Raw genomic sequence first — 22,853 nt, 5'->3', positions numbered from 1 at the left:
GTATGTGTGTGTATGTGTGTGTATATATATATACATGTATGTACAGATGCATGTATTTAGTGTGTGTGTGTATGTGTGTGTATATATATATTTACATGCATTATGTACAGATGCATGTATTTAGTGTGTGTGTATATGTGTGTATATATATATATATTTACATGCATTATGTACAGATGCATGTATTTAGTGTGTGTGTGTCTGTATGTGTATGTGTGTGTGTTTGTATGTAAAGTTGTGAAGACCCTGGAGCTTTAGTAACAAGAGTTTGTAAGCCATCCCGACAGGAGGGCTTTTGTCATCCAGAGGAAGAGCAACTAATCTGTCTCTCTAACCCCATTCTGTTTTGTAAAGTCCAGAGTCAACCATATGGAGGAAATGTGAAAAATTGTTTCAGACAGAGAGGATGGCACAAATAAGGGTACTAATTAAATGGCAATGGCTAGCCATCTGGTCAGCTATTTCACTTAGCTAATCCATCGGTGGGTTTTAGAGTGAGTAGTAGAGAGATAAGGTTCCATCCCACTTCCCAGGCTTTATGTTTGCAAACTCAAAATGGGTTTGTCTCAAAAGAACTATGCTTGGTTGGTTTTTGTTTTAATTTAAACAAAATGTTAAAATAAATTCCATATTTATATTATAAAACCAAGAGTTCACTAGTTTCTAAATATATCACCCTTACCTAAGAGTAGAAACTGTAAAGTAGTTTTAATATCACAGAAGGCAGGTAGTCTTAATATATATGGTGTATGCATGTGGATGTGGGGGTGGTTACTGGTGTGTTTGCAGAGGCCAGAGGAGGAGGATGAGAACGTCAAGTGTCTCCTCTTACCAAACTATGTCTCACTGACATAGTGATAATATTCTAATATGTGACACGCTTTTACAAATCAGTGAGAAACTAATAATCAAATAGAAAATGTGGGCAGAGGCAGCTCCTAGGAAAGAAAAACAATGCTATCAGCCATTGAACTGGAAACGTGGGGTACAGCCTGCTTTTGCCCATATTGACTTTCTGTGATGTGTTCATCTAAGAATCTGTCCAAGTGACTCTATGAACATATGTTTTTAAATCAAGCAGGTAAGAGGTCCTCTCTTGTTTTCTTCAAAGCTTCCTCACTATGCCAATGTATTCTTTCTAATAATTGCTTTTATACATTCCTAAACCTTGGGATTTGGATTGGAATTACATTAAGTTCAAACTTCCTTGTGGGGAGTTGTGTGAAATTGCCCTCATTGTGTATCTAGCCTCTGGTCCAGACTGCAAGCATTCTCCATCTATTGGGGCCTTCATCTTGCTCCGCCCTAACTGAAAGACATTTACCATGTGTTTCTCAGTGGTTTCTTTGCTCTTTTCTCCATCTAGACTGATTTTCTCTATCCAGATTGTGCCGAACATATACACACTCACGTGTGTGTGTGTGTGTGTGTGTGTGTGTGTGTGTGTGTGTGTTTCCAACCACTGATTATGCTAGCGCACCCTAAAGGAAAACCAACACTCCCCCACAAACCATCAACTGACAGATCTCCTCAGTAAGAGGCGGTTGCTAGTAAGTGCTACCCACCCCTCCCCGCCAGTGCCAGCTCGAATTTTAACTGGTTTGACCCTATGCAGGCCTCTTGCAGGCATCTACAGCTGCTTTGAGTTTATGGTCGCAGCATCTCTATCATGTCTAGAAGACACTGTTTCTGTGGATGTTAGGTTCTTCCCCCACAGTGTTTCTGAGGTGAGGTGATTGTAGTTGTCCCCTTTATGGTAGAGATTTCCACACTTACTCTCTGCCCTGTAACCAGGTGAGACCCTAATAAGACCCTATTGCCAAAGGCATCACACTTTTTAGTAACAGGACACAGAAAAATTAGGCAATAACCAGGAGGTTCTTCCCTGTTGGGTAGCTTTCATAGTACTGAAAGGTGCCATGTAGTTTGTTGGAGAAGAAAAGAACTCCACAATCTCACACAGTTGTGAGCACTGAGCTACAGTAACAAGCAGCACGGCAGGACATGTCCCTGGAGGAAGAGTGACACAGTGTCATAGGGGTGACCAACTGATTTCTAGTGGACTTGGAACCAGCAGGAGGAAGCAGTGCCTTGCACTGTAAATTAGACCAAGATCCCATGGTAAGGGAGCTCATTGGCCCCACAGGTGAACCTACGCCCACAGTCTCTGCTAAGTAGACATGGGATCAACATTTGCTCTACATTCCTATCTTTCCCTATTGATAAGGCCAGCTCTCAGACATCATCTGAGATGTGTGTATTGTATGCATTTCAGTAAGGCCTCTAGAATGTTTTCAGTGATGCCACAGCCCACCATTGTGGCTTGCAGTTTCTGTTGATAGCACTGGTCTAGAACCCTAATCAGAGGCTGTACCATACAAGAGCTACTATTTCCCCCAACTTATATTGCTGGTTTGTTGTTGTTCCACGAGTTAAGACTCATTCACAAAAAGAGGGTCCTTCCTCCTTCTTTAAGACTGGAGGAGCTGCCAAGGCCGTAAAATGCTTTTCTGTTTTAACCTGGATGTTATTTATAGGTTTCTGTCAGGTTACAGAGAAGATGGAGAAGAGGACATGTGTCCTCTGCCCTGAAGGCCACGACTGGAGTGTGATTTACTTTTCACCATCAGCAAATATAGCTGCTCATGAGAACTGTCTGGTAAGTTACTAGCAAATAAATTTAAAATTACTTGCATAGGGCTAAAGAGATGGCTCAGTGGTTAAGAGCACTGGTTGTTCTTCCCCAGGATCCAGGTTCTGTTCCCAGCAATGCAAGGACATATGATGCCTTCATCTGACCTCTGAGGCTAGCCTAGGTCGTCCAGCACTGCTGCAAGTGATTTTTATTGACAGCCACCTTACTGGCCCAGCTTTTTTTATGACCATCTTTCAGGGAGCAACTTTTAGTCCTAATAAAATACAGCGTATTAATGCACTAAGCTTGCAACTGGAGCAAAACAGCAGAAACATAGAGGTCCTATCTCCAAACCATGAGGGATGGAGAGAGCTAAGCCCAGCTCTCTTTATTTTTATATATTTTTTTTAGTTTATCTGTAACATTAACGTTCAGATGAAAGCGGGCAGATTATTTAGGTTTATGTGACTCACAGTAACCTCAGCTCTCTGGAGCTACAGAGCTGGTGGCTCAGTTTAGTAAAGTGCCAGAGACATTAGTGTCCATTAGTGTTCTGACGTTCATCCCCAGGACTCATGCAAAGAGCTGGACAAGGCACGATGTGCCTGCAATCCACTTCGGGGGAGGAGGTAGACTGGAGGATTCTAGGAGCTTGCAGACCAGCCTGTTGAGCTGAAATGGTGAGCTCTCCAGGTTCATAAAACAAGGTAGAGAGGGGCAAACACTCACACAACACTCACATGCATGGTCATAAAACATGCATATTTGATAAAATAGAAAAAAGATGTGTGTGTGTGTGTGTGTGTGTGTGTGTGTGACTCTGGACCTAGAGATCACATGTGAGCTGAGTACTGAGAGCACAATGTAGGTTCTCTGGAACACTGGAAGAGCAAAGGACATGCTTAACCAGTGAGCCCTCTCTCCATCCTCTACAATGCTGAAGAGGAAAGAGACGTGTGGCCCCTAAAACACACAAGGCAATTTGGGGCCAGCTGTGGTTGCCCATACCTGAATTTTCACTGCTTAGAAGCTCAGGAAGAGGCCAAGATCAAGGTAAACTTGGATAAAACAAGAATGTATCTTTTTAAAAATCATAAAAGCCAGGTGTCTTAGTTTATGGCTTTAGTCCCAGCACTCAGAGGCAAACACAGGGAGACTCTCTGAGTTTCAGGCCAGACAGGCTACAGTGAGACCTTATCTCAACAATGGCAAAAGTGAAGAGCTGCAATGTGATTGTGGAGGTAGGTCCTATTCTTCAAGTTTAAGGACAAGGCCTGGAAAGCCACAGGAATGGCCTCTGTCCCTTGCTATAGTTTCTCTGACTCCATGGCTTCAGCCATTGCCTGCTCTGCATTCCTAGGCAGAGAACGGTGCTGAAGGAGCCACTGTCGGCCTGGCTCCAGAGTCAGGAGAGGTCAATTACCAAGGACAACTGTGTCTGCAGACTGAGGGTTCTCACAGGAGTCCCATGGCTCATGTCTGTTCATCTACTGCACAGTGACCAGTGCTCTGAGCCATGGTCCACTCTACATCCTCTTCAGCCCTTTTCAGAACCATCCCTGACTTGTGTTGGTCAGGACTATTTCACACCAACTCTGGTATTTTTCTCACTGTGCAGCTGTATTCATCAGGACTGGTGGAGTGTGAGGCCCATGATCCATTTAATATAGCTAAAAATTTTGATGTAAGTTCAGTACTTGAGAAGATCTGGAACGGAAGCACGTCGGTAAGTTGACATGTCTTTTTTGCTTATAAATGAGTCTTTGGGTCTACATTGAAAGTACAGTCTGTTTGGGGGATGGAGAGATGGTTCTCAGGGATTCTTATTACCAGTTCACCACCAGAATAGCAATTTACAAGTGCTTGTAACTCCAGTTCCGGGCCTCAGACACCTTCTGCTGGCCTCCACAGACACATGCACTTACACACTTGTTCTCTCAGACACACATATACAGAAGTAAAAATAAACCTTTCATCTAAAAACAGTGTCTATGGTAAAGTAAGTTTTGAGAAAGATGTGGAGAGCTGAAGGGTAGACTGTGAGACCCTGCCTCAGCTGACACTGTCTGCTTACAACCAACTGTCACACACATCAGGAGAGCAGCCTGCTGGTCCTCTTGGTGCCACAGAGCTGCAGGCAGCATGCAGAGCAAAAGGCTTTATCTTTGACATGGAGGACGATGTCCTCTGAATGTCACGGGTGGCTGATGACTTTCTGCACCAGTTCTGGGTGGTTATCATTGTGAGCATCTGCCTGGGAGCTGAGGGCATATGGGCCTTTCCAGGAAAGGAGGACGGGTAAGGTTGTATCTCTCAGGTCCACTGGGTCTCTGGGCTTCTTTATAAAAGACCATGTGCAGATTAGTAAACAGGATGTCAAGCCCGAGTTCTTTGTACCTGACCACAAGCACAGTGAAGGGTTAATGACTGGAGCCACACAGTGCCTAGGCATTGCTACATACACCTGCATATAAAAACTGATAGGGAAGTTAAATCAAGGGGTCAAGTGAAATACTGTATTGATCAGTTCTCTTTTCATTGTGGTTTACTTTCCACACACTGGAAACAGGTCCCATTCATTTCATATTAACCTCAGTTACAACTCTGTAGAGCAGGGACCACCAACCCAGGGGAAATGTCTAAGAGGAAGTCACAGAAAGTTCCAGCTGAGGTCACAATGCTTAGTGTCACAATAGGAGCTGCTCTGACCTGTGGCTCGAAATCCTGCAAACAACCCCTTACCTAGGGATGAAGAAGCCTGCTAGTTTCACTTTTAAGGAATCTCTATTAAAAAATAATGTCTTTTGAAACCATCTACATATTTTTGCATTTATGTAGACTGTGATATAACTGTCTATGCCATTTGGCCGCAGTTTTGCTAAAAGTTCCTCATGGGGTGCCGATCTAATTCCTATTTCGTGTGGATTTGGACTGGGATATGCCAGAGATAGCCAGGACAAAACACTGGCTGCTGGTTTAAACAACATGTATATTGGCAGCCTTACTTTTTTAGTAGTGAAACAGGTACTTACTATGATCTATTCTTCTACAGAAATGCTCATTTTGTAATAACGAGGGAGCCATCATGGGGTGTGATGAAACTTCCTGTGCCAAGAATTACCACTTACTCTGTGCCAAGGAGGACCGCGCAATTCTACAAGTTGGAGTCAAAAGAACTTACAAGTAATCAAATAGTTTGATACTCCATTGTGGAGAAGTGGGGGTGCTTAAGGAATGGCTAGGCTGTGACATGCTTCTCAGGCTTAATTTATGCAAATGAGTTTCACCTGAGGACAGGATCATGGGACACCACCAGGAACTCAGCTTCTCATTTCCACACTTGACAGGACTAAGAAGTACTCAAGGGGTTTGCTTGACTTTCTAAATCGTCTCTTTACTCTCCTTCCTGGGAGAGCCTCATTCTGAGTGGCAGCATGCACGTCCTATAAGACACAGGAGCCAGTTCAGGCCTGTTCTTCTCTGTAGCAGGAAGACACCTTCCTTCACTCACACATCCACAGGTCATGGGTCTGTTCTCCCACCTTGTGGGAATGAGCTCTCTGCTTCCAGTGTTGGACCCAGGCATGGAACTGAGGCTGTGGGAGCTGCCAGCAAGCACCTTGACCTTCAGAGCCCTCTTGCCTGCCCGCAGCTTGTCATTCAGTATTGAACAGTACTCTTTATATTTGAATTATGGAGAATCAAGAACTTCATAATCATTATGTTCACGAAGAACTCACTGTACTCTGACAGTCGTTTTTATACACAGAATCAATTAAAAGGACTGACATCCCTGCTAGATAAAGGTTTTATTTTTGAGACAGCATCTCACCAAGTAGAGCAGGCTGCCTTGAAATTAGAGAGAGAAAAATTTTTTAAAAATGTATATTAACGGGGTTGGGGATTTAGCTCAGCGGTAGAGCGCTTGCCTAGCGAGCGCAAGGCCCTGGGTTCGGTCCCCAGCTCCGAAAAAAGAAAAAAGAAAAAATGTATATTAACCAATTGGAAATATGTAATATTAAAAAAACGTTTTAATTGTTTCAGCCAGGAAAATGTCAGCTTCTAGGGACTTTAAAATTTAATTTAAACACTGAGGTACATAGAGTAACAGATATTTCACAAGATATACTCCAAGATAATGAAGCTGATAATTTCTCACCAATATGGGGGTGGGGCACTGGTGCAGACAGGCAGCTCTGAACACTGGCACTTGGGAGGGGCTGAAGCAGGAAGGGGCTTTGCCTAGCCTTGAAAATTATGGACAGGGAGCCCAGAGGGTACTGGTGAGAGTCTATGCTAATATCTTCTAGACTTCTTTATGTTACAAAAACTCCTAGGCAAGCATCGTATATAAACCTAAAATCAGTGTACAGGAGAGATAGGACCCAAGTCCAAGTCCCTCTGAGAGTGCAATTGAGACCAAATGAAAGGTGCTCAGAGGGCGCAGATCCAGAGGAGGTGACTGAGCTGGGTGCTGCTGGGAAGGCTGCGTGGAGGGCACTGGGTAACAGGAGGACCCTAGGTCTGCTAAGGGCTGAGACAAAGGCAAGCCTGGGCAGAGAAGTCCCTTACAGCTCCTCACTGCAGTACTCCAGCCTGCTGTGCTGCCTTCCCTCTGAAGACACTGGCCAAATCCAAGTTCTGACCTTGAAAAGTCGCTCTCCACAGTACTGCACATGTGTCTGTGTGATCTGTGAAGATCAGCAGAATTGTGGGTCATTGGACTGAAGCTTCAAATCCTAGACCCTAGGTCCTTAGATGCCCCTCATCACAGCATAGGAACTAATACTGCTCAAAATGTTCACCCAGCATTCACACCTTCAGAGACCAGCGTCCTCTTTCTACTGCTCAAAGGGCACAAAATCAGTGGCCACCCTCACCCACATCAGGTGTGGATTCACAATTTGATGCAGACTTAAAAACATTTCTTTTTAAAAGTGAATACTTCAGCCAGTGTAGTGTCATGTAGCTTTTCTCCCAGCACTGGGGATGCAGAGGAAAAGGTGGATCTCTACAAATTAAAAGATTCGGTGATTCTTTAAAATCTGTATTTTCAGAATATTTTGCCCAGAACATCCTCCACAACAAGAAGAGACCACTGAACGTGGTAAGTTTCTGAAGTGAGTTTGAAGAAAACTCACTACTTAAGTAAAACCTGAGATAATCTAATCTCTTCTCATTTGTAATTTTTTATGAGCCCCTGTGTGTGTGGATGCCTTCGGTTACAGATGGTTGTGAGTCATCATGTGGGTACTAGGAACGGAACTGGGTTCCTGACAAGCACTGAGCCATCTCTAGTCATTGTCATTGGTTTGTAACTCATTGGAAACTAGCTAGACCCTCTATTAAAAACAGTACTATTCTCCATGAAGCTTTGTTCCATGTCATACCTAGACGGTACAATTGCTATAAGAAAAATCCCTGGTCAAAGAATATAAAGGGTAAAACTCTGGATCAGCAAGCACTGGCTCCTTGTCTTCTGAAACATCTCTCTGGATGAGGAAAGCAGGGCCGCCCACATCCCTGCAAGTCTTTAAGGGAGCACGTGTCAGCCTGATGGATGAAACTTGTTGTTTCTTCACCTTTCAACAGTCACCAAGACCCAAGTTGACGCTTTTGTTCAACAAAACTCCATCCATTCCAATTGTTCATAGGCCTATGAGCTTATGACTATAATCAATTTTTAGTTTTAAGCTGCAAATGCTTAGCTTCAAGTTTGACAGTCTTCTGAATTATAAAATGTTTGGCACATACTTTTATTTTATGCAAATTTAATGCAAATAGATATAGATATAGATTATAGATTATAGATTATAGATATAGATATAGATATGTATGTAACACACACACATATTTGAAACATGGTTTCTCTCTGTAAACCTGCTGTCCTGGAATTTACTCTGAAGATCAGACTGGCCTTGAACTCAGAGTTCCAGCTGGCTCTGCCTACCTACCAAGGACTGGGATTAAACCTGTGCACCACAACCCCCTGGCAATCTTTTGCTTTATATATTCCAACTTTTAAATGGTTTCTATTTTAGCCAATGGCCTAAGCATCAAGAAGAGGAGAGGAAGGAAGAAACGACGTTCATTGGGCCCTCCCGCACAGGTAATTTTCTTATAGACCTAATTTCTTGACATAATGTCCTTACTTAGATTTCTAAATGCCAGAGACAGTTTTCAAGTCACTGGAGGAGTTGGCAATTGCACGCCATCCTTCCTGTGTGTTCTCTTCTCTTGTGTGTTCAAGCTGCTCTTAGGGTGGCATCTTGGAGAGAATCCTGAACTCAGGAAGTACAGATCATCCTGACCTAAAGAAAGCATACTAAGAGTAGTAGGAGACTAGAGGCAGAGGGGATTACATCATTCCTCAGCTTCTGTCAATCATTCCTTGAAGCATGCTACTGAAAACCTGTGTCCTTTCATGACACTTAGTCCTAAACAGGCTGAGAGTACAGACAAGCACTCATTCATAACCAAGAGTTTCCCAGCTACATGGTCCACACCTAGCCATATTTCTAACTTAAAATTTTCTGGATTAGGAGATATAAAATGTAAAAGAATTTGGAGAGATTTGAAACAGTTTTTATATCAGTTTCTATACACGCAATTAGTATCAGACAACAGTCTCTCCCTCTTATTCTTTATTAAATACTCGTTTTTCAGGCCACAAACAGCATACCCTACTGGTCTTAGCTATCTGAGAGTGCCATTTGGATTCAGGAGTTCATCAGAACAAAAATTTTAAAAAATATTTTGTTTAATATTTTTTTCTTAGATTTGAGTAATAAATTTGATTATGTAGCAGAACATTTTAATTTTGTGTGGTATTCCAAGCCAACATGAAAATTCAATAAAATCTTGGATTTCTCTTCCAGCCAAAAACGATGAAATGCAGGAGATCTAGAAGACATGTGACAGGAGAGGCTCTCGGCCAGAGAGGTTGGTTCTCAGTGTTGGTTGTACAAAATGATGGATTCAAAATACTCAAAGAAATGTTGACCCCTATAATTCAAAGCTGGTGTCGTACTTGATCTTCATTCTTCTGGGCTTTTGGTGCTTAATAAGAACATAAATCTTTATTGTAACTATGCACTATATTAGAAGCCATGCCATATCAAAGTTATTTGAGCTGGAATGGACCATTTCTTCTCATTCTGAGAAGACATGCTTAAAAGGCAGATAGGTTTGCCTGAGGCCTAACCTGGTGCTGTGGTAATTCTCACAGTGACAGGTGGCAATGTCCTTACTATGCCAGATCTGGGACAAGTGTGAGGGGCTGTCATCTCAAGCAGTTAAAGTAAATTTTTCAAAACCACATCAATTCATATCGTTACTAAAAAACAGAGAAATGTTTTCATTTTGAACCATTTACTCAACATCAACTGGTAAAGTACAAAGTGACCACATGATGCGAATCGCTGTCCATTTCCTTCTAACAATGCATCCTTTGTTTGTAGATGCAGCTGTCAAAGCTCCTTTTCTTAAGAAATGCCTGGAAGCAGGACTTCTTACTGAATTATTTGAACAGATACAACAAAAAATGATTTCAATTCATGGAAGATTCATGGATGAGACTGCTTCAGAGTCAGGTGCTGAGTGGGCTAAATGTAAACACATTCTAGAAAACACACCTTCCCATGCTTTCCCTCCCTCCTTTAACCCATTCTTTAAGAACACACATCATGGGCTGGAGAGATGGCTCAGTGGTCAAGAACACCACTTCACTTGCAGAAGACTCAAGGTCAGTCCCCAGCATCTGCATGGTGGCTTACAAGCATAGCTCCAGTTTGAGGGGATTCCAACACCCTCTCTTGTCCAGTTACTCGGCATGCACACGCATACACAAAGTAATAAATAAACCTCAAACTTCTAGTTAATAAATGAACAAAATATGAAAGATACATATTCTTTAGTTCCAGGCAAGAGTGCACTGAGGCCAGGAGTTCTGTTTCCCAGAGGTGCAAACAGCTGGATGGAGCCATCCTTCAGCTGAGCTGTGCTAGTTTGTCTGCTTTTGTTGTTGTGGATACAGCTGCTGTTTTCAGATATACGTTTGTGGTGTTAGTTATGTGTATATATGTGCGTGTGTGGAGGATGCAGACATGGCAGTGCAAGTACCCCAAAAACCAGAGCTATCTGAGCTTCTCAAGTCAGAGCTATAGACCCTTGTAAACCACCTGACATGGGTCCTGGGCTATAATCTTAATGTGCCTCACATTCTACTCCTTAATAAGTCCAGCATCTTACAAAATTATCTCAGTGGCTGGAGTGATACCCCAGTGGTGAAGAATGCATTTATTCTTGCAGAGGACCTGAGTTTGGTTCCCCACACCTATGTATGACAGCCCACAACGCCTGGACCTGAAGCTCCTGAGTATGTGACACTCTTAAGGACTCTGAACATACCTAACCCATGTACACACACACACACACACACACACACACACACACACACACACACATAATTTTTTTAAATATTACGTTGTGCCCCTGCCCAGCCACAGGTACAGGATAAAGGATGACAGAGGAATTGGTTCTGCTTTCACAATGTGGGTTCTGGGGAGTGAGCTTAGGTCATCAGGTGGTAGGAAGCAGCTCTCTCTGCTGAGCCATCCTCCAGGCCTTGGTGTAGCTGGTTAGATCAACTGCATAGTAGGAATTTCTTTCTGAATGGCTCCTAGGAATAAAAACTCCAGTTACAGTGTGCAAGTCCATGGTCCCTGGGACCTCCTGTAACATATAATGTGAGCTACAAGTCTTATAATTGCTCGTTAGGGTGATCTGACTGTGTTACATGGTAAGGGACAATGTAAAATACTGACTTTTAAGAGACTTTCTCTATGACAACCAAAATATAAGTTAGCATTACACATTTCCCAGAGCTCCTTTGTTACATAATTTTATTTATTTATTTTCTCAAGACTAAGAACTCTCAAAGTTTGGGGTGCCTCCTAATCACCTGGGGCTCCCTGGAGCACAGGTGCTCCCTCCCCAGAAGTCCTGGCTGCACAGAGACAGTGAGCTGAGGCTTCTCCCACTTCCCTGCTGGGCCTGCACTGAGGTGCCCTTCTCTGATCCTCTCTCTTCCTGTTGGGGTTATTTTCTCTTTCTCCCTGTGTGACTTATTCACATTAAAATTAACACAGGAAACTGTTTCTCCCTCTAGACTATGAAGGGATCGAGACCTTAGTGTTTGGCTGTGGACTATTTAAAGACACATTAATAAAATTAGAAGAAGGTAAGTGATTCATAAAACAAGAAAGTGTTTTAGAAACATTTCCCAGTCAGATCCAAATAGCAGGTTGCATAAGAGTCAAATATTTCTCAAGAGAATTGTTGTCAAATGATAAATCCCATTACAGAAAAGCACGACAGAGAGAGAGAGAGAAACGTGGAAAAAGTAGTGTATATATAAACACATAGTGATGTGTGGATAGACAGACAGACTGATGCTATACAAAATGGCAGTAGTTTGTGGGTGGTTGGATCACAATGCTTATTTTCCAAGTACACAGACAAATACTTTGGTGTACAGAAAAACATATTGACAAGGCAGAAACAAGCCACGTTTTTGACAGCAGAGACAGGCACAGGCTGGAGCTGAGGAGGTTTCCTGCAGTGGCTCTGCCCCTAGGCAGCAAGAGGGAGGCAACTGTGACCCATCCTGCAGCCTGACTCCCTTTCTTGAAGAGACCTTTTGTCTTCAAAGCTTATCTCCCAAAGCACAGAGTACTATAATTCTAAAATTAATCAAGTAAAAAACAAAACAAAGTGAAATATGATCAAGAAAGATTTTTTGTTGCTGTTTTTGGTTTTTGTGTTTTGCTGTTTTATTTAAATGGTAGTAGGCAGGCAGGAATAGGAAGATCCAAACTTTCAATAATGAGATGCATTTAGCTGGGTGTTGTGGTACACACCTGCAATCCTAGCAGTTGAAAGGGAGAGGCAGGAGGATTGGGAACCTGGCTACACACTGAGAACTTGTCAGAAAACAAACAAACAAGCAAACAAACGTAAGAAATCTGCATTAATTATGGTCTCTTTCAATGCTAAATCTCCACTTTGCTGCCCCCCTGGATATGGGTGAGGGACAGAGTCACACAGAGTGATATGAGTAGCTCTCTCCCCACACTATTCAGTACACAGTGCCCGAGTGTTCTTTCTACAGATGTGCCTGTCAGTAAAACTATGTGGCAGCAGGCTTTCCCGACAGAGCAATCAGGTTGCCTGTGTCACCTCAATATGCACAGCCTCTGTCGTTTTGATTTTCTGCTACTTGTTCTTCTTTGGACTCTGCAATATTGTTTTAGTCAGCAGAGAAGTTACATTAAAAATCAATGGAGAATGCCTATTAATAATAATAGATATTAAAATAACATTCTTCAGGAAGATGTATTCTGACAAAATTACATGTGGCACATGGTATGAATGTGGAGACCTCAAGACACTAATTAGGCCTGCATGGGAACCACATGGAAAGGCTAACTTCTGACATGGCACCATTCTGGTCTGGCTGATTCAGCCCAGGATTCCAAGCTAACTGTAGGTATGCAGTCATTCTGACAACAAAGAATTCAAAAATTCAGTTGTGAAGATTCTAAACCCAACTGCCATTACCTTGGTTGATTTCTACAGCAAACATTTTCTGTTCCTAAATCATACCCAAAGCTGAGATGTACCAGATGTCCTTAGAGCCAGAGGTGTGCTCATGAAAGAGTTGTCACTAGAAGGCCAACCACAATCTCTAGTCTCTAAATAAATGAATACACTGTAACCTTGTTTTACCGTGAAGGAATCAAATTCACATGACACATGTACGTATCCACACTGAGCCAGGAAGGGTAGAAAAGGTGGGAAAGGCAGAGTGTCTCCTCAGACCACTCTGTCTCCTCATTTGAGGTCCAGTGACTATAACGTAGATATCTGAACGGATCCAGTCTAGAGACAGTAACCTATTCCTAATCATGTTCCTGCACACATTAAAGCCATCTTCCTTCTTTTAAAGCAATCAAGAGTAAAACTTGTGAATATGAAGAAAGGCTGAACCAGATGAAGCAGAAGCTTGAGGCACTCGCACACTTACAACAAAACCTGCACTCATTTCAAGAATGTGGGGACCTGGACCCCTCAGGCTCTACCTCAGGGTCCTTGCTACCTCCTGAGGACCACCAGTGCAGATGCCAGGAGTCTCCTGAAGTGCAAGCAGGCTCAGGAGACAGCCTGTGACAGATCCAGTCCCCTCCAGCTCTGACCTGCTACTGCTCAGCCAGGCTCCATACCTGACAGGTGTTTCTTGTCTCCTCTCTAGTCATCTCACTTGTCCTGCCTTCTCCTGACAGTAACAGCTGTTCCTCAGGTCAACTGGATCAGGCCCCCATGTCCTCTAAGGAGCAGGAAGTCCTCCTACCTACCCTACCCACCCTAGTCAGGGGCAGCCACACCACAGCCTTTGCTCATCCTTTTGTGGAATCTTAGAGCTTTCTTCTTGCTTCTGCTACTCCTGCAGTAGGTCTGTGTCATCATGGTCTCCTCTCAGTATTAGTGACTTCATCAGAATGGAGCAGAGCCTCACTCCTGTGCATAGCTCGCTGGTACCCTGGGTTTCTGCTCACTACCACCTTCCCAACATTGAGCACACTTAATAAATGCTTGACAAAACACTGTGAAGAATCAACAGTTTCTTTAATACAGTTCCCAGCAGCCCTCAGCGGTAAGAAGACACAGTGCACTATTCTGTCTTACCAATTCTGTGGGTCTCCATCAGTCTTTTTAGAAGTGTCTTTGTGGGCACAGTCATTACAAGGGCAAGCTTCATCTTCAAGACCGAGTCTGGCATTTCAACTGGGCTCTTTGAATAAGAGCACCAGGGGAATAGGGAATGTGGAGAACGGAGGCTTTCCCCACCTGACAATATGCATCAGATCTGTGTGCAACACTGCCCCTGGCCCTTGATTCCTTTCACATTCACATTTCTAATTTCCTCCCATGATCCTCTGGGTTACAGTAAAGCACCTGTCAGAATGAAGTTGAGCTGTGTCCTAACATTGGGTCTAGTTTGTAATGAGTGCTCACGCCTACGTGTGTAGGAATCACTCCTGTACAAGACTGTGGTGACCAAGGCCAGTCTAAGCCACTTCTTTGCAGATCAGCTGGAATGACTGCAGTGTGAGCGCCGGTCTGAACCAGCTGGGACACTTATGTTCGGCCTTCCTCTGCTGCTTTATTCAACTGGAATTTGTTCATCTCAGTAAATTATGTGGCACAGAAAGCACTGTTTGGTGTTTATAAAGTAGGCGTATATTGGGCAAACTGATAAAATAAACCTGCTGTTATTACTGAAAAATCATCAAATACTCACAGCCCTCACTTTAATAACAGAAAGCAGACAGCTGAACTGACCTTTCCCAGTTGCTCTCTGACCTCCACAAGGATGGCACATTGACACCTCCATGTGCAAAGGTCATGTTTAAGAAGTCACAGATCCCATTACATCACTGCTGTTAGCCCAACCTCTACTTTCTCTGTAGAGCCAGTCTGTCTCACAAGGACAGTGGCTTTTTCCATCAGATGCTTCAACTGTCCACTTGTAACAGAAATAAGATCTTTTGGTGGTGAGTTAGTGGAGAAATAGCTGACACATTCAGAATGGTAACTTACTTTTATTCTAACATTGATAATGTAAAAATCATGATACAATGCAAGTAACAATTTAACATAACTTTTGTTTGTTCTTTCTCCATGTAAATGCTTTTAAAATATATAGGTCGGAGGCATAAAATACAACCAAAATTATTATTCATCCACAAACTTCTTCACCTTGCAAAAAAAAAAACCTACACATTTAGCCTCCGTATTCTCTCCCAGCTTCTAGCGTCCACTCTCTTTCTCCATACAGGAACTGAACCACATCCTATTCGTCATTTTGTGGCTGAACTATTGTTTCATTTAAATTCCAAAATTAATCCATGTTGTATCAAAATATCAAGTACCTCACTTTTTCAGGCTATATAATACTACATTATTTATTTGTTTGTTCATTTATTTATTAATTATTCTTTAATCTTTTTTTACAGTCCAGTCTTTATCCCCTCCTGGTTGGCTCTCTGACTCTTCCTCATCCTATAACTCCTCCCCAGTCGCCAACATGATGCCCCCCCCACTTCCACCCCAGCAGATCTCCACTTGGTGCCTCAAGTCTCTTTCGGGTTAGGGTCTTTTCTCTCTGAGGCCAGACCAGGCAGTCCTCTGCTGCATATGTGTCCGGGTCTCATATCAGCTGTTGTCTGAGAGATCTCAGGGGTCCGGGTTAGTTGAGACTGCACGTCCTCCTACAGGGTCACCCTTCTCAGCTTCTTCCAGATTTTCCATAGTTCAACCACAGGGGTCTATTTTCCTGTCCATTGGTTTGGTGCTAGCATCTGTACCTGACCCTTTAAGCTGTTTCTTGGGCCTCTCAGAGGGCAGCCATGCTAGGCTATCTCAGCATACCATAGCATCAGGATTAGTGTCAGGCCTTTTAGACTTCCCTTGAGCTGGATCCCAATTTGGGCCTGTCACTGAACCTCATTTCTCTCAGGCTCTTGTCCATTTTTCTCTCATAGTACTATATTCTAAGGGGGAAAACCAACCACAACAGTACATGCCTCCCCTAAGAGATTGTTCATTAATATATCATTCAAGAAATTACATGAGTGCTTCCTAAACACACAACTGTCCATAATTGGTCTAATAAGTTCAAGGATACAGTTGGGCTCTTCAAGAAATGTGACTTCTCTGACTTCCATTATTACATCAGAAGAAAACATTAATGCTAAGAATTGTTCTCTTTTTCTATAAGTAGAATCAAAATCAATCACATATCAATTTTTTTATCTTTTCAGAGAAAGATTCTCAGAATTTTTGGCTTCTTTGGATCTGTTTATTATAGCATGGTTATCCTGCGCTTGGCTAATATCCACTAACCAATGAGTACATACCATACATGTCCTTTTGAGTCTGGCTTACTTCACTCAGGATGATATTTGCTAGTTCCATCCATTTGCCTGGAAAATTTCATGATGTCTTTGTTTTACTGGCTGAGTAGTACTCCACTGTTTAAGTGAACCAGATTTTCCTTATTCACTCCTCAGTAGAGGGATGTCAACAGGGAAGGGAAGGTGGACTGAGAGGAGGACCTGCCTGAGAGGGCACTAGGGGGAGAGACAGGCTGATATTGGGCTGTAAAGTGAATCAGTAAAGAGATTTTAAAAAACAAAATCAAGACGAAAAATAACAGCATTGCATTAAAAATACTTTAAAAAGGACTTTTCTTTTACTTGCCCCCACATACATACAAATATTCTCTCTTAAAATTAAAAAGCAAAAGCAACTAACCTTTTATCCTTTCCCAATGTTCAGCCAAGTGTGAGAAAAATCACATGTAAAAATATATGTCTAGAAATATGAGTTGTGGAAAACAGGCTCACAAGAAGCAAATATACTTCATATATTCCTACAGAGCACTGTGTCTGACATTGGTCTTTACCCAAAGAATCATAGCAACCACAGTGCCCCAGAGCACCCACTCCTACATAAATGCATCGTGCTCAGTCTGTACAATGATTCCTGTATGTTCAAGTTTTCACCGTGCTCTTGGATGAGCAATCGATGTGTTCTTCCCTGGGTAGACTTATCTCTTCTGCTGTCACTCCTTGGGTATCTGTGGCTCTCTGTGGAGGGTTGAGGCCTTCTGGGCTCTTCCCTTCCCACGTTAGCCTGTCCTTTGGTGTCCCTCCATCAGCCTGTGATTTGGCAGCCGTGTTGGGGAGACTTCCTGGCTGTAGCTTCTGTGGATTCTAGGAGACACAATCTCACAGCAGACTTCCTGCTCATGTGCTCTTCAGTCTTCCTGCCTCTTCCACAGAGATCCTTAGGTGTAGGAGTGGTGGTGTGCGATGCCTTAGTTGGGGCTGGGCTCTGCAAGTGCTGTGGTTTGCTATAAGGATCGCTGTCCCTGTTGCAAAGAGAAGTTTCCTCGATGTAGGGTGAGAGTTGCACTCATGCATGGGAGTAAGGGCGCACATTTACAGTGGAGTCAGGGGTCGTGCTGGATTAGTAAGGTGGCAGTGGTCGGTTCTCCTCCACGATCCATGAGTTCACTAGCTCAGTACATGGCTGGGTTTCCAGGATCAAACATGATGTCCTTCAATACCAATTAGAGACTCATTGTTTCCTGTGTGTATTAGGAAGTAGCACAGAGCTGCCAATCATGCATTGGTGTTGTGCTAAGGCAACACTGCGTCGCATTCTCTGCTCTCACATTCCCTGGCTGTTCTTCCTTCCATCTCAAGCTCGTCCCGCCCCAGTCAATTGCACTCTCGTTTTCCACCCTGTGTTTTTCTTTTCCTGCATGTGAATGAGTGTGGGCCTTGGGTGTTATACATTATCAATCTCCAACTTGTTCTGTTCAGAAAGTGTGTTCTTAACCTGCCTTGCAGTTTCATCTACACTGGGTGCCAGCAAGCACAGTGAGTAATCATTCTGTTCTGTCCCTTATTGTACTGAGATTACTCAGGGGTACACATCCCATCCCTAAATTTCTTTACGGACTAATGAAAGGAGAACTCAGATTCTGTGTCTATACTACTCTTGCTCTACCCATTGGTCCATGTTTCCAGCGCCTGGTAATTTTCTTCCTAAGAGCTTCCTTTCCTTTGGTTCCTTTAGGATTCTTTTGTTTTATTGTTTTGGTTTGGTTGTTTTTTGTTTGTTTCTTTGTTTGTTTTTTGAGATGGGGCTATGTAGACCTTGCTGGCCTCTAACTCATAGAGATTGACCTGAATCTGTCTCAAAGGTACTTCGGTTACAGAGGATTCCTTTCAAGAATCCTGTTTTGTGCTGTGACTTTAAGAGTACTTGGTCTTTGAAGACATTAGGTATGGGCCAAAGAGATGACTTGGCATGGAGAGGCACATCTTTCAAGGATAACAGACAGATCAAACCCTGGAACCCACTTGAGAGAAGAGAATTACTGTAACCTGAAGGGACTCTACCTGCCCTATGTGTCTTGGCACATATGGGCACACACTAAAATACACACAGTGACATGCTCTAGAAGCTTAATGTACTATTTCAATGAGTAAGTGTACACACACACACACACACACACACACACACACACACACACACAGACACACACTTGCATTCATGGGCTATTTCCCCTCAAGGCCTCTGTCTCCCCTTGTTTCAGTTTCCCCCATATTTCCCTGGTCTTGATCTTGGAAGGTAGACACTTTTCTCAGAAGCACGGGTCTTGCTCACCTGTTCTTCCTGATACTGTGAGAAAGGACTTCTCCAGGACCTACCCAAGGCCCTTGTCATCCTGTGTTAGGACCTTTCATTTTGCCCAGGCTGTCCATGTTGCCCTGTTGACTTGCCCTTCTTCTGGCAGGCACAGGCTGCCCTTTGTCCTCCTAGAGTGCATGCCCCCTAGAGTTTATCTTTGATTTCCCCACAAAAGAATAAACTTTTAAAATTCTACTTCCTGTATGTTGGTGCCTACATGGATATTTCTTTTTCCCTGGGACTGAAAAGTCTGCATCTCTGTGGTGCTTTGTAGCCCATGGGTGCTAAATAAAGACTCCTTACTGACACCTGAGTTTAGGGTCTTGATTTTGTGTCATTTAAAGATAGTCCTGGGTAGACCAAAGGGTGTGTTACCAGTTTCAGGAGGACAGATCAGTTGTTCCTTAAGTTAAGCACAGGCAAGGTCGGGGTGTCTGCTGTGGTTTTTCTCAAGCTGATTGATGGCTTTTTGGAGTTGTCAACGTGACACACCTGGGAAGCAGAACCTTCACCGTATTTGCCTTCATCAGAGTGGCCCGAGTGACGTTTTCCTGACTGGGTTGATGGAGGGAGGGACATTCCAGGGAGGGCAGCTCCAGCATGGGGCAGGTGTGTGTGTGCTGTAGTGCACAGCAGGGTTAGGGAGCCAAGGGAAGCATCCAGAAAGCCTCCTGCCCCTGCTTTCTTCCTTCTTCTCTGCATGATGACTGGAGCCTGTTAGTCATATAAAGCATTTCCTCCCCTAAGGTATTTTTGGCCACAGTTTCCTCACATTGGCAGAGAAACCAGTCCTGAGCACTTTTAACCTGACTATGCAGTGTTGAAAATCTGCCAGCATGCACTGCTCCCAGAGTGCACTCCCTCCGGACTGGGTCTTCCCGATCACCACACAAGCTTACAGAAACGAAACTAAAAGCTAGAAGCAGAACCTGTAAACCCTAAACTAGAAACTCAGTTGCACTTCCAGGAGTGCAAGTGCCCAGTCATGGCCGAAGAGACAGCACCACCATGTGGCCCAGTCTCAACTGGTGAGTATTAGAGTGATGGCCTGCAGGAACATGCCATACTCTTTTCCCCCTCCCCACAACCCAGGGGAATCCAGGACACTGCTGGGGGTGGAGCTGGGCTTGCAGTATTTGGGAAAGTTCTAGGTCCTGGGGCACTCAGGAACATGACAGTTCTATATTGGCCTGTTTGGCCATCTTGGGTCCTCTCTCCAACGTTCTGGAAGTTCTGTACTGTAAAGTGAGTAGAGCAGACATACTCTTGAGAAAGAAGCTAGGCTTTATTGGAGATGCTGGCAATCTGGAAAGGAAGTCCAGGTCTTTGAGGGCAATTGGAGAATACTGAGGACCAGGTTGGGGTTGTGTGTTTCTTAGAGCCATCATTGTCCTAAAAACATGTGTTGTGTAGGCTGATGTTTTCAGGGCCATGGTGAGAATCTCCTTGAGATGGTTTTCTCGTAACATAAGAACATGATGATCCAGGTTTTTGTCAGCTTTGTGGTTCACAGGTTTCTGGAATTATCTTAGAAAATCATAAACTCAAGAATGCACAGGAAGTCCTCTCTCAGACAGAGGACAGCAGGAGAGCTGTGGCTGACAGGCTAGTATAACCCTGCCCCAGTCCTGTCTTTCCAGTAGGAACCTGACCCACAGGTTAAAGCAGGAAATGCAGACACAATAGGAAGGCACTAATGCCAAACCTTTTCAGCCCTTCCAATCAACAGTGATTGCAGTGATCACTGCCCAAGGGAAGTCACTATTTCAGCAAAAGCATCCTTCCATCCCTGAGACAACCCAGGGATCCCTTATCCTCACCCACTTGGCAGAGATGTCTACAGTTAAATTTGCAGTTACTAATGATTTATTTCAGCCTGTAACCATCCTGCAACTAGTATATGTTTGAGGTTTATTTTGTGTATAACTATCTCACCTGCATAAATGATTGTATAGTCCCCATGCACTTGATTTGGTGTGTAGAAGAAGAAAGCAAAGGATCCCCCCATAGACCAGAGATAGAAATAACTATAGGTCACCAAGTAGGTGCTGGGGACTGAGCCTTGTTCCTCTGCAAAACATGTAAGAGCATTCATCTACAGAGCTAGTACTCTATACCCTAGTATGTATGTATATATGTATGTGTTTATGTACGTATGTATGTATGAGTGTATTTATATATGTATATACATTGAAATTGCATAAGCTGGAAACTTCCTTAAAGATAGTAGAATATCCATCTTTATATAGTGTCCTGTAGAGACACGGGGTGTTCTGGCGTATCCATTGGGATCTTCATCTTGCTCCTGCCTTGTTGATTGTTTTTACCTTGTGTTTCTGAAATATTCCTTTGCTTTTTTTCTCCATGTGGAGTAGTTTACTACCTCCAGATTATTCTCTCTCTCTCTCTCTCTCTCTCTCTCTCTCTCTCTCTCTCTCTCTCTCTTTCTCTCTCTCTCTCTGTGTGTGTGTGTGTGTGTGTGTGTGTGTGTGTGCGTGTGTTTACAACCATGAAACCATGGTAGGCCTAAGAGGGGTCACACCCTACAGGAAAACCAACACACCTTCCCCCACAAACCATCAACTGACAGATCTTCTCAGTTAGAGGTGGATGTTAGTGGGTGCTGCCTACCAACCCCCACCACCATGCCAGCTTCAATTTTAACTGGCTTGATCCTATGCACACCCTTTGCAGGCACCCTTGGCTACAAACACAGCTGCTTTGAGTTCATGATCACAGCATTTCTGTAATGTCTTGAGGACAATGTTTCTCTGGATCGTAGCAACCTTCCATCATAACTTCTACCATATTCCCTGAGCCTTGGGGTCAGTGGTGTGTTTGTTCTAGACACTATTCTCTGTACAGCGGCAAGGTGAGAACTTGATAACAGGTTCCTATTGCCAAAGACACCATATTATTAGGCACAGGTCACAGAGAAATTAAGCAATAATCATATTCCTCCCTGTTGTCTAGCTTTCATAGTACTGAAAGGTGCCATGAGGTTCGTTGGACAGACCACAATCTGACAATGGTGTGAATACTGAGTTACTGTAACAACAAGCAAGGCAGGACATGTCCCTGATAGAAGAGTGACACAGTGTTATAGGGGTGAGCAACTGATTTCTAATGGAGTTGGGACCAGCAGGACAAAGCATGTGCCTCTTGCTGTAAATCTTACTAAGATCCCATGGTAAGGGAGCTCATAGGCCACACAGGTGAACCTACTCTTACTGTCTTTGCTAAATAGACATGGAATCAATCTTTGCTCTACACTGCTGTCTCAGACATCATCAGAGATTTTTTAAATGTATTTTATTCACGTCAGTAAGGCCTCTAGAAGCTTTTCATAGTCAACCTATGTGGCTTGCTCTCTTTCTGTTGACAGCACTGATCTTAAGCACTGAAGACAGGCTGTACCACACAAGAGATGCTACTTTTCACTGACTAGATTGTTGATTTGTAATTGTTCCAGGAGTTAAGACTCTAGCATAAGAGGGCCTTTTTCCTGGAGGAGCTAGCAAGGCCATATAAATGCTTTTCTGTTTTAACCTGGATATTATTTATAGGTGGCAGTCTGTCTCCAGAGAAGATGGAGAAGAGGACATGTGCCCTCTGCCCTGAGGGTCATGAGTGGAGTGTGATTTACTTTGCACCATCAGCAAATATAGCTGCTCATGAAAACTGTTTGGTAAGTTACTGGTAAATAACTTTAAAACTACATGTTTATGACTGAAAAGATTGCTCAGTGATTAAGAGCATTAAATGTTCTTCCAAACAAACCAGTTTCCTTTCCCAGAAACCTTGTGGTGGCTCAAACTACCATGGAAGATCTCTGCTTGAAGACGATGATGACAGAAGCCATAATGTCTGCAGGGGCAGAGGGCCTTTGAGG

The 22,853-nt window shown here is 43.4% G+C and overlaps 2 protein-coding genes across 15 annotated transcripts in view; both read left to right on the top strand.

Annotated features, from left to right (window-relative positions):
* The window catches only part of Setdb2 (SET domain bifurcated histone lysine methyltransferase 2), a 51,762-nt gene extending 37,466 nt beyond the window's left edge, over positions 1 to 14,296 (top strand). For 11 of the 12 annotated variants that reach the window (XM_039093876.2, XM_039093875.2, XM_039093877.2 and 8 more), the window contains 9 exons: positions 2,538 to 2,659; positions 4,254 to 4,361; positions 5,688 to 5,818; positions 7,693 to 7,742; positions 8,677 to 8,744; positions 9,514 to 9,577; positions 10,096 to 10,227; positions 11,805 to 11,876; positions 13,644 to 14,296. In XM_039093876.2, coding sequence (XP_038949804.1) covers positions 2,538 to 2,659; positions 4,254 to 4,361; positions 5,688 to 5,818; positions 7,693 to 7,742; positions 8,677 to 8,744; positions 9,514 to 9,577; positions 10,096 to 10,227; positions 11,805 to 11,876; positions 13,644 to 13,864 — 968 coding nt within the window. In that variant the 3' untranslated portion in view covers positions 13,865 to 14,296. Of the gene's footprint in view, positions 1 to 2,537; positions 2,660 to 4,253; positions 4,362 to 5,687; positions 5,819 to 7,692; positions 7,743 to 8,676; positions 8,745 to 9,513; positions 9,578 to 10,095; positions 10,228 to 11,804; positions 11,877 to 13,643 lie in introns of those variants that run through there. The other variant, XR_005493987.2, reaches the window with a different exon arrangement.
* A 154-nt stretch (positions 14,297 to 14,450) lies between these two features.
* The window catches only part of LOC120093070 (PHD finger protein 11-like), a 28,290-nt gene continuing 19,887 nt past the window's right edge, over positions 14,451 to 22,853 (top strand). For 2 of the 3 annotated variants that reach the window (XM_039093891.2, XM_039093892.2), the window contains exons 1-2: positions 14,451 to 19,989; positions 22,528 to 22,649. In XM_039093891.2, coding sequence (XP_038949819.1) covers positions 19,947 to 19,989; positions 22,528 to 22,649 — 165 coding nt within the window. In that variant the 5' untranslated portion in view covers positions 14,451 to 19,946. The remainder of the gene's footprint in view (positions 19,990 to 22,527; positions 22,650 to 22,853) is intronic. The other variant, NM_001419888.1, reaches the window with a different exon arrangement.

Source organism: Rattus norvegicus, chromosome 15 (genome assembly GCF_036323735.1).
Source record: "Rattus norvegicus strain BN/NHsdMcwi chromosome 15, GRCr8, whole genome shotgun sequence".
Classification (NCBI taxonomy): Eukaryota; Metazoa; Chordata; class Mammalia; order Rodentia; family Muridae; genus Rattus; species Rattus norvegicus.
The sequence above is the reverse complement of the archived record's forward strand: the minus strand, read 5'-3'. Positions and strand labels throughout refer to the sequence as shown.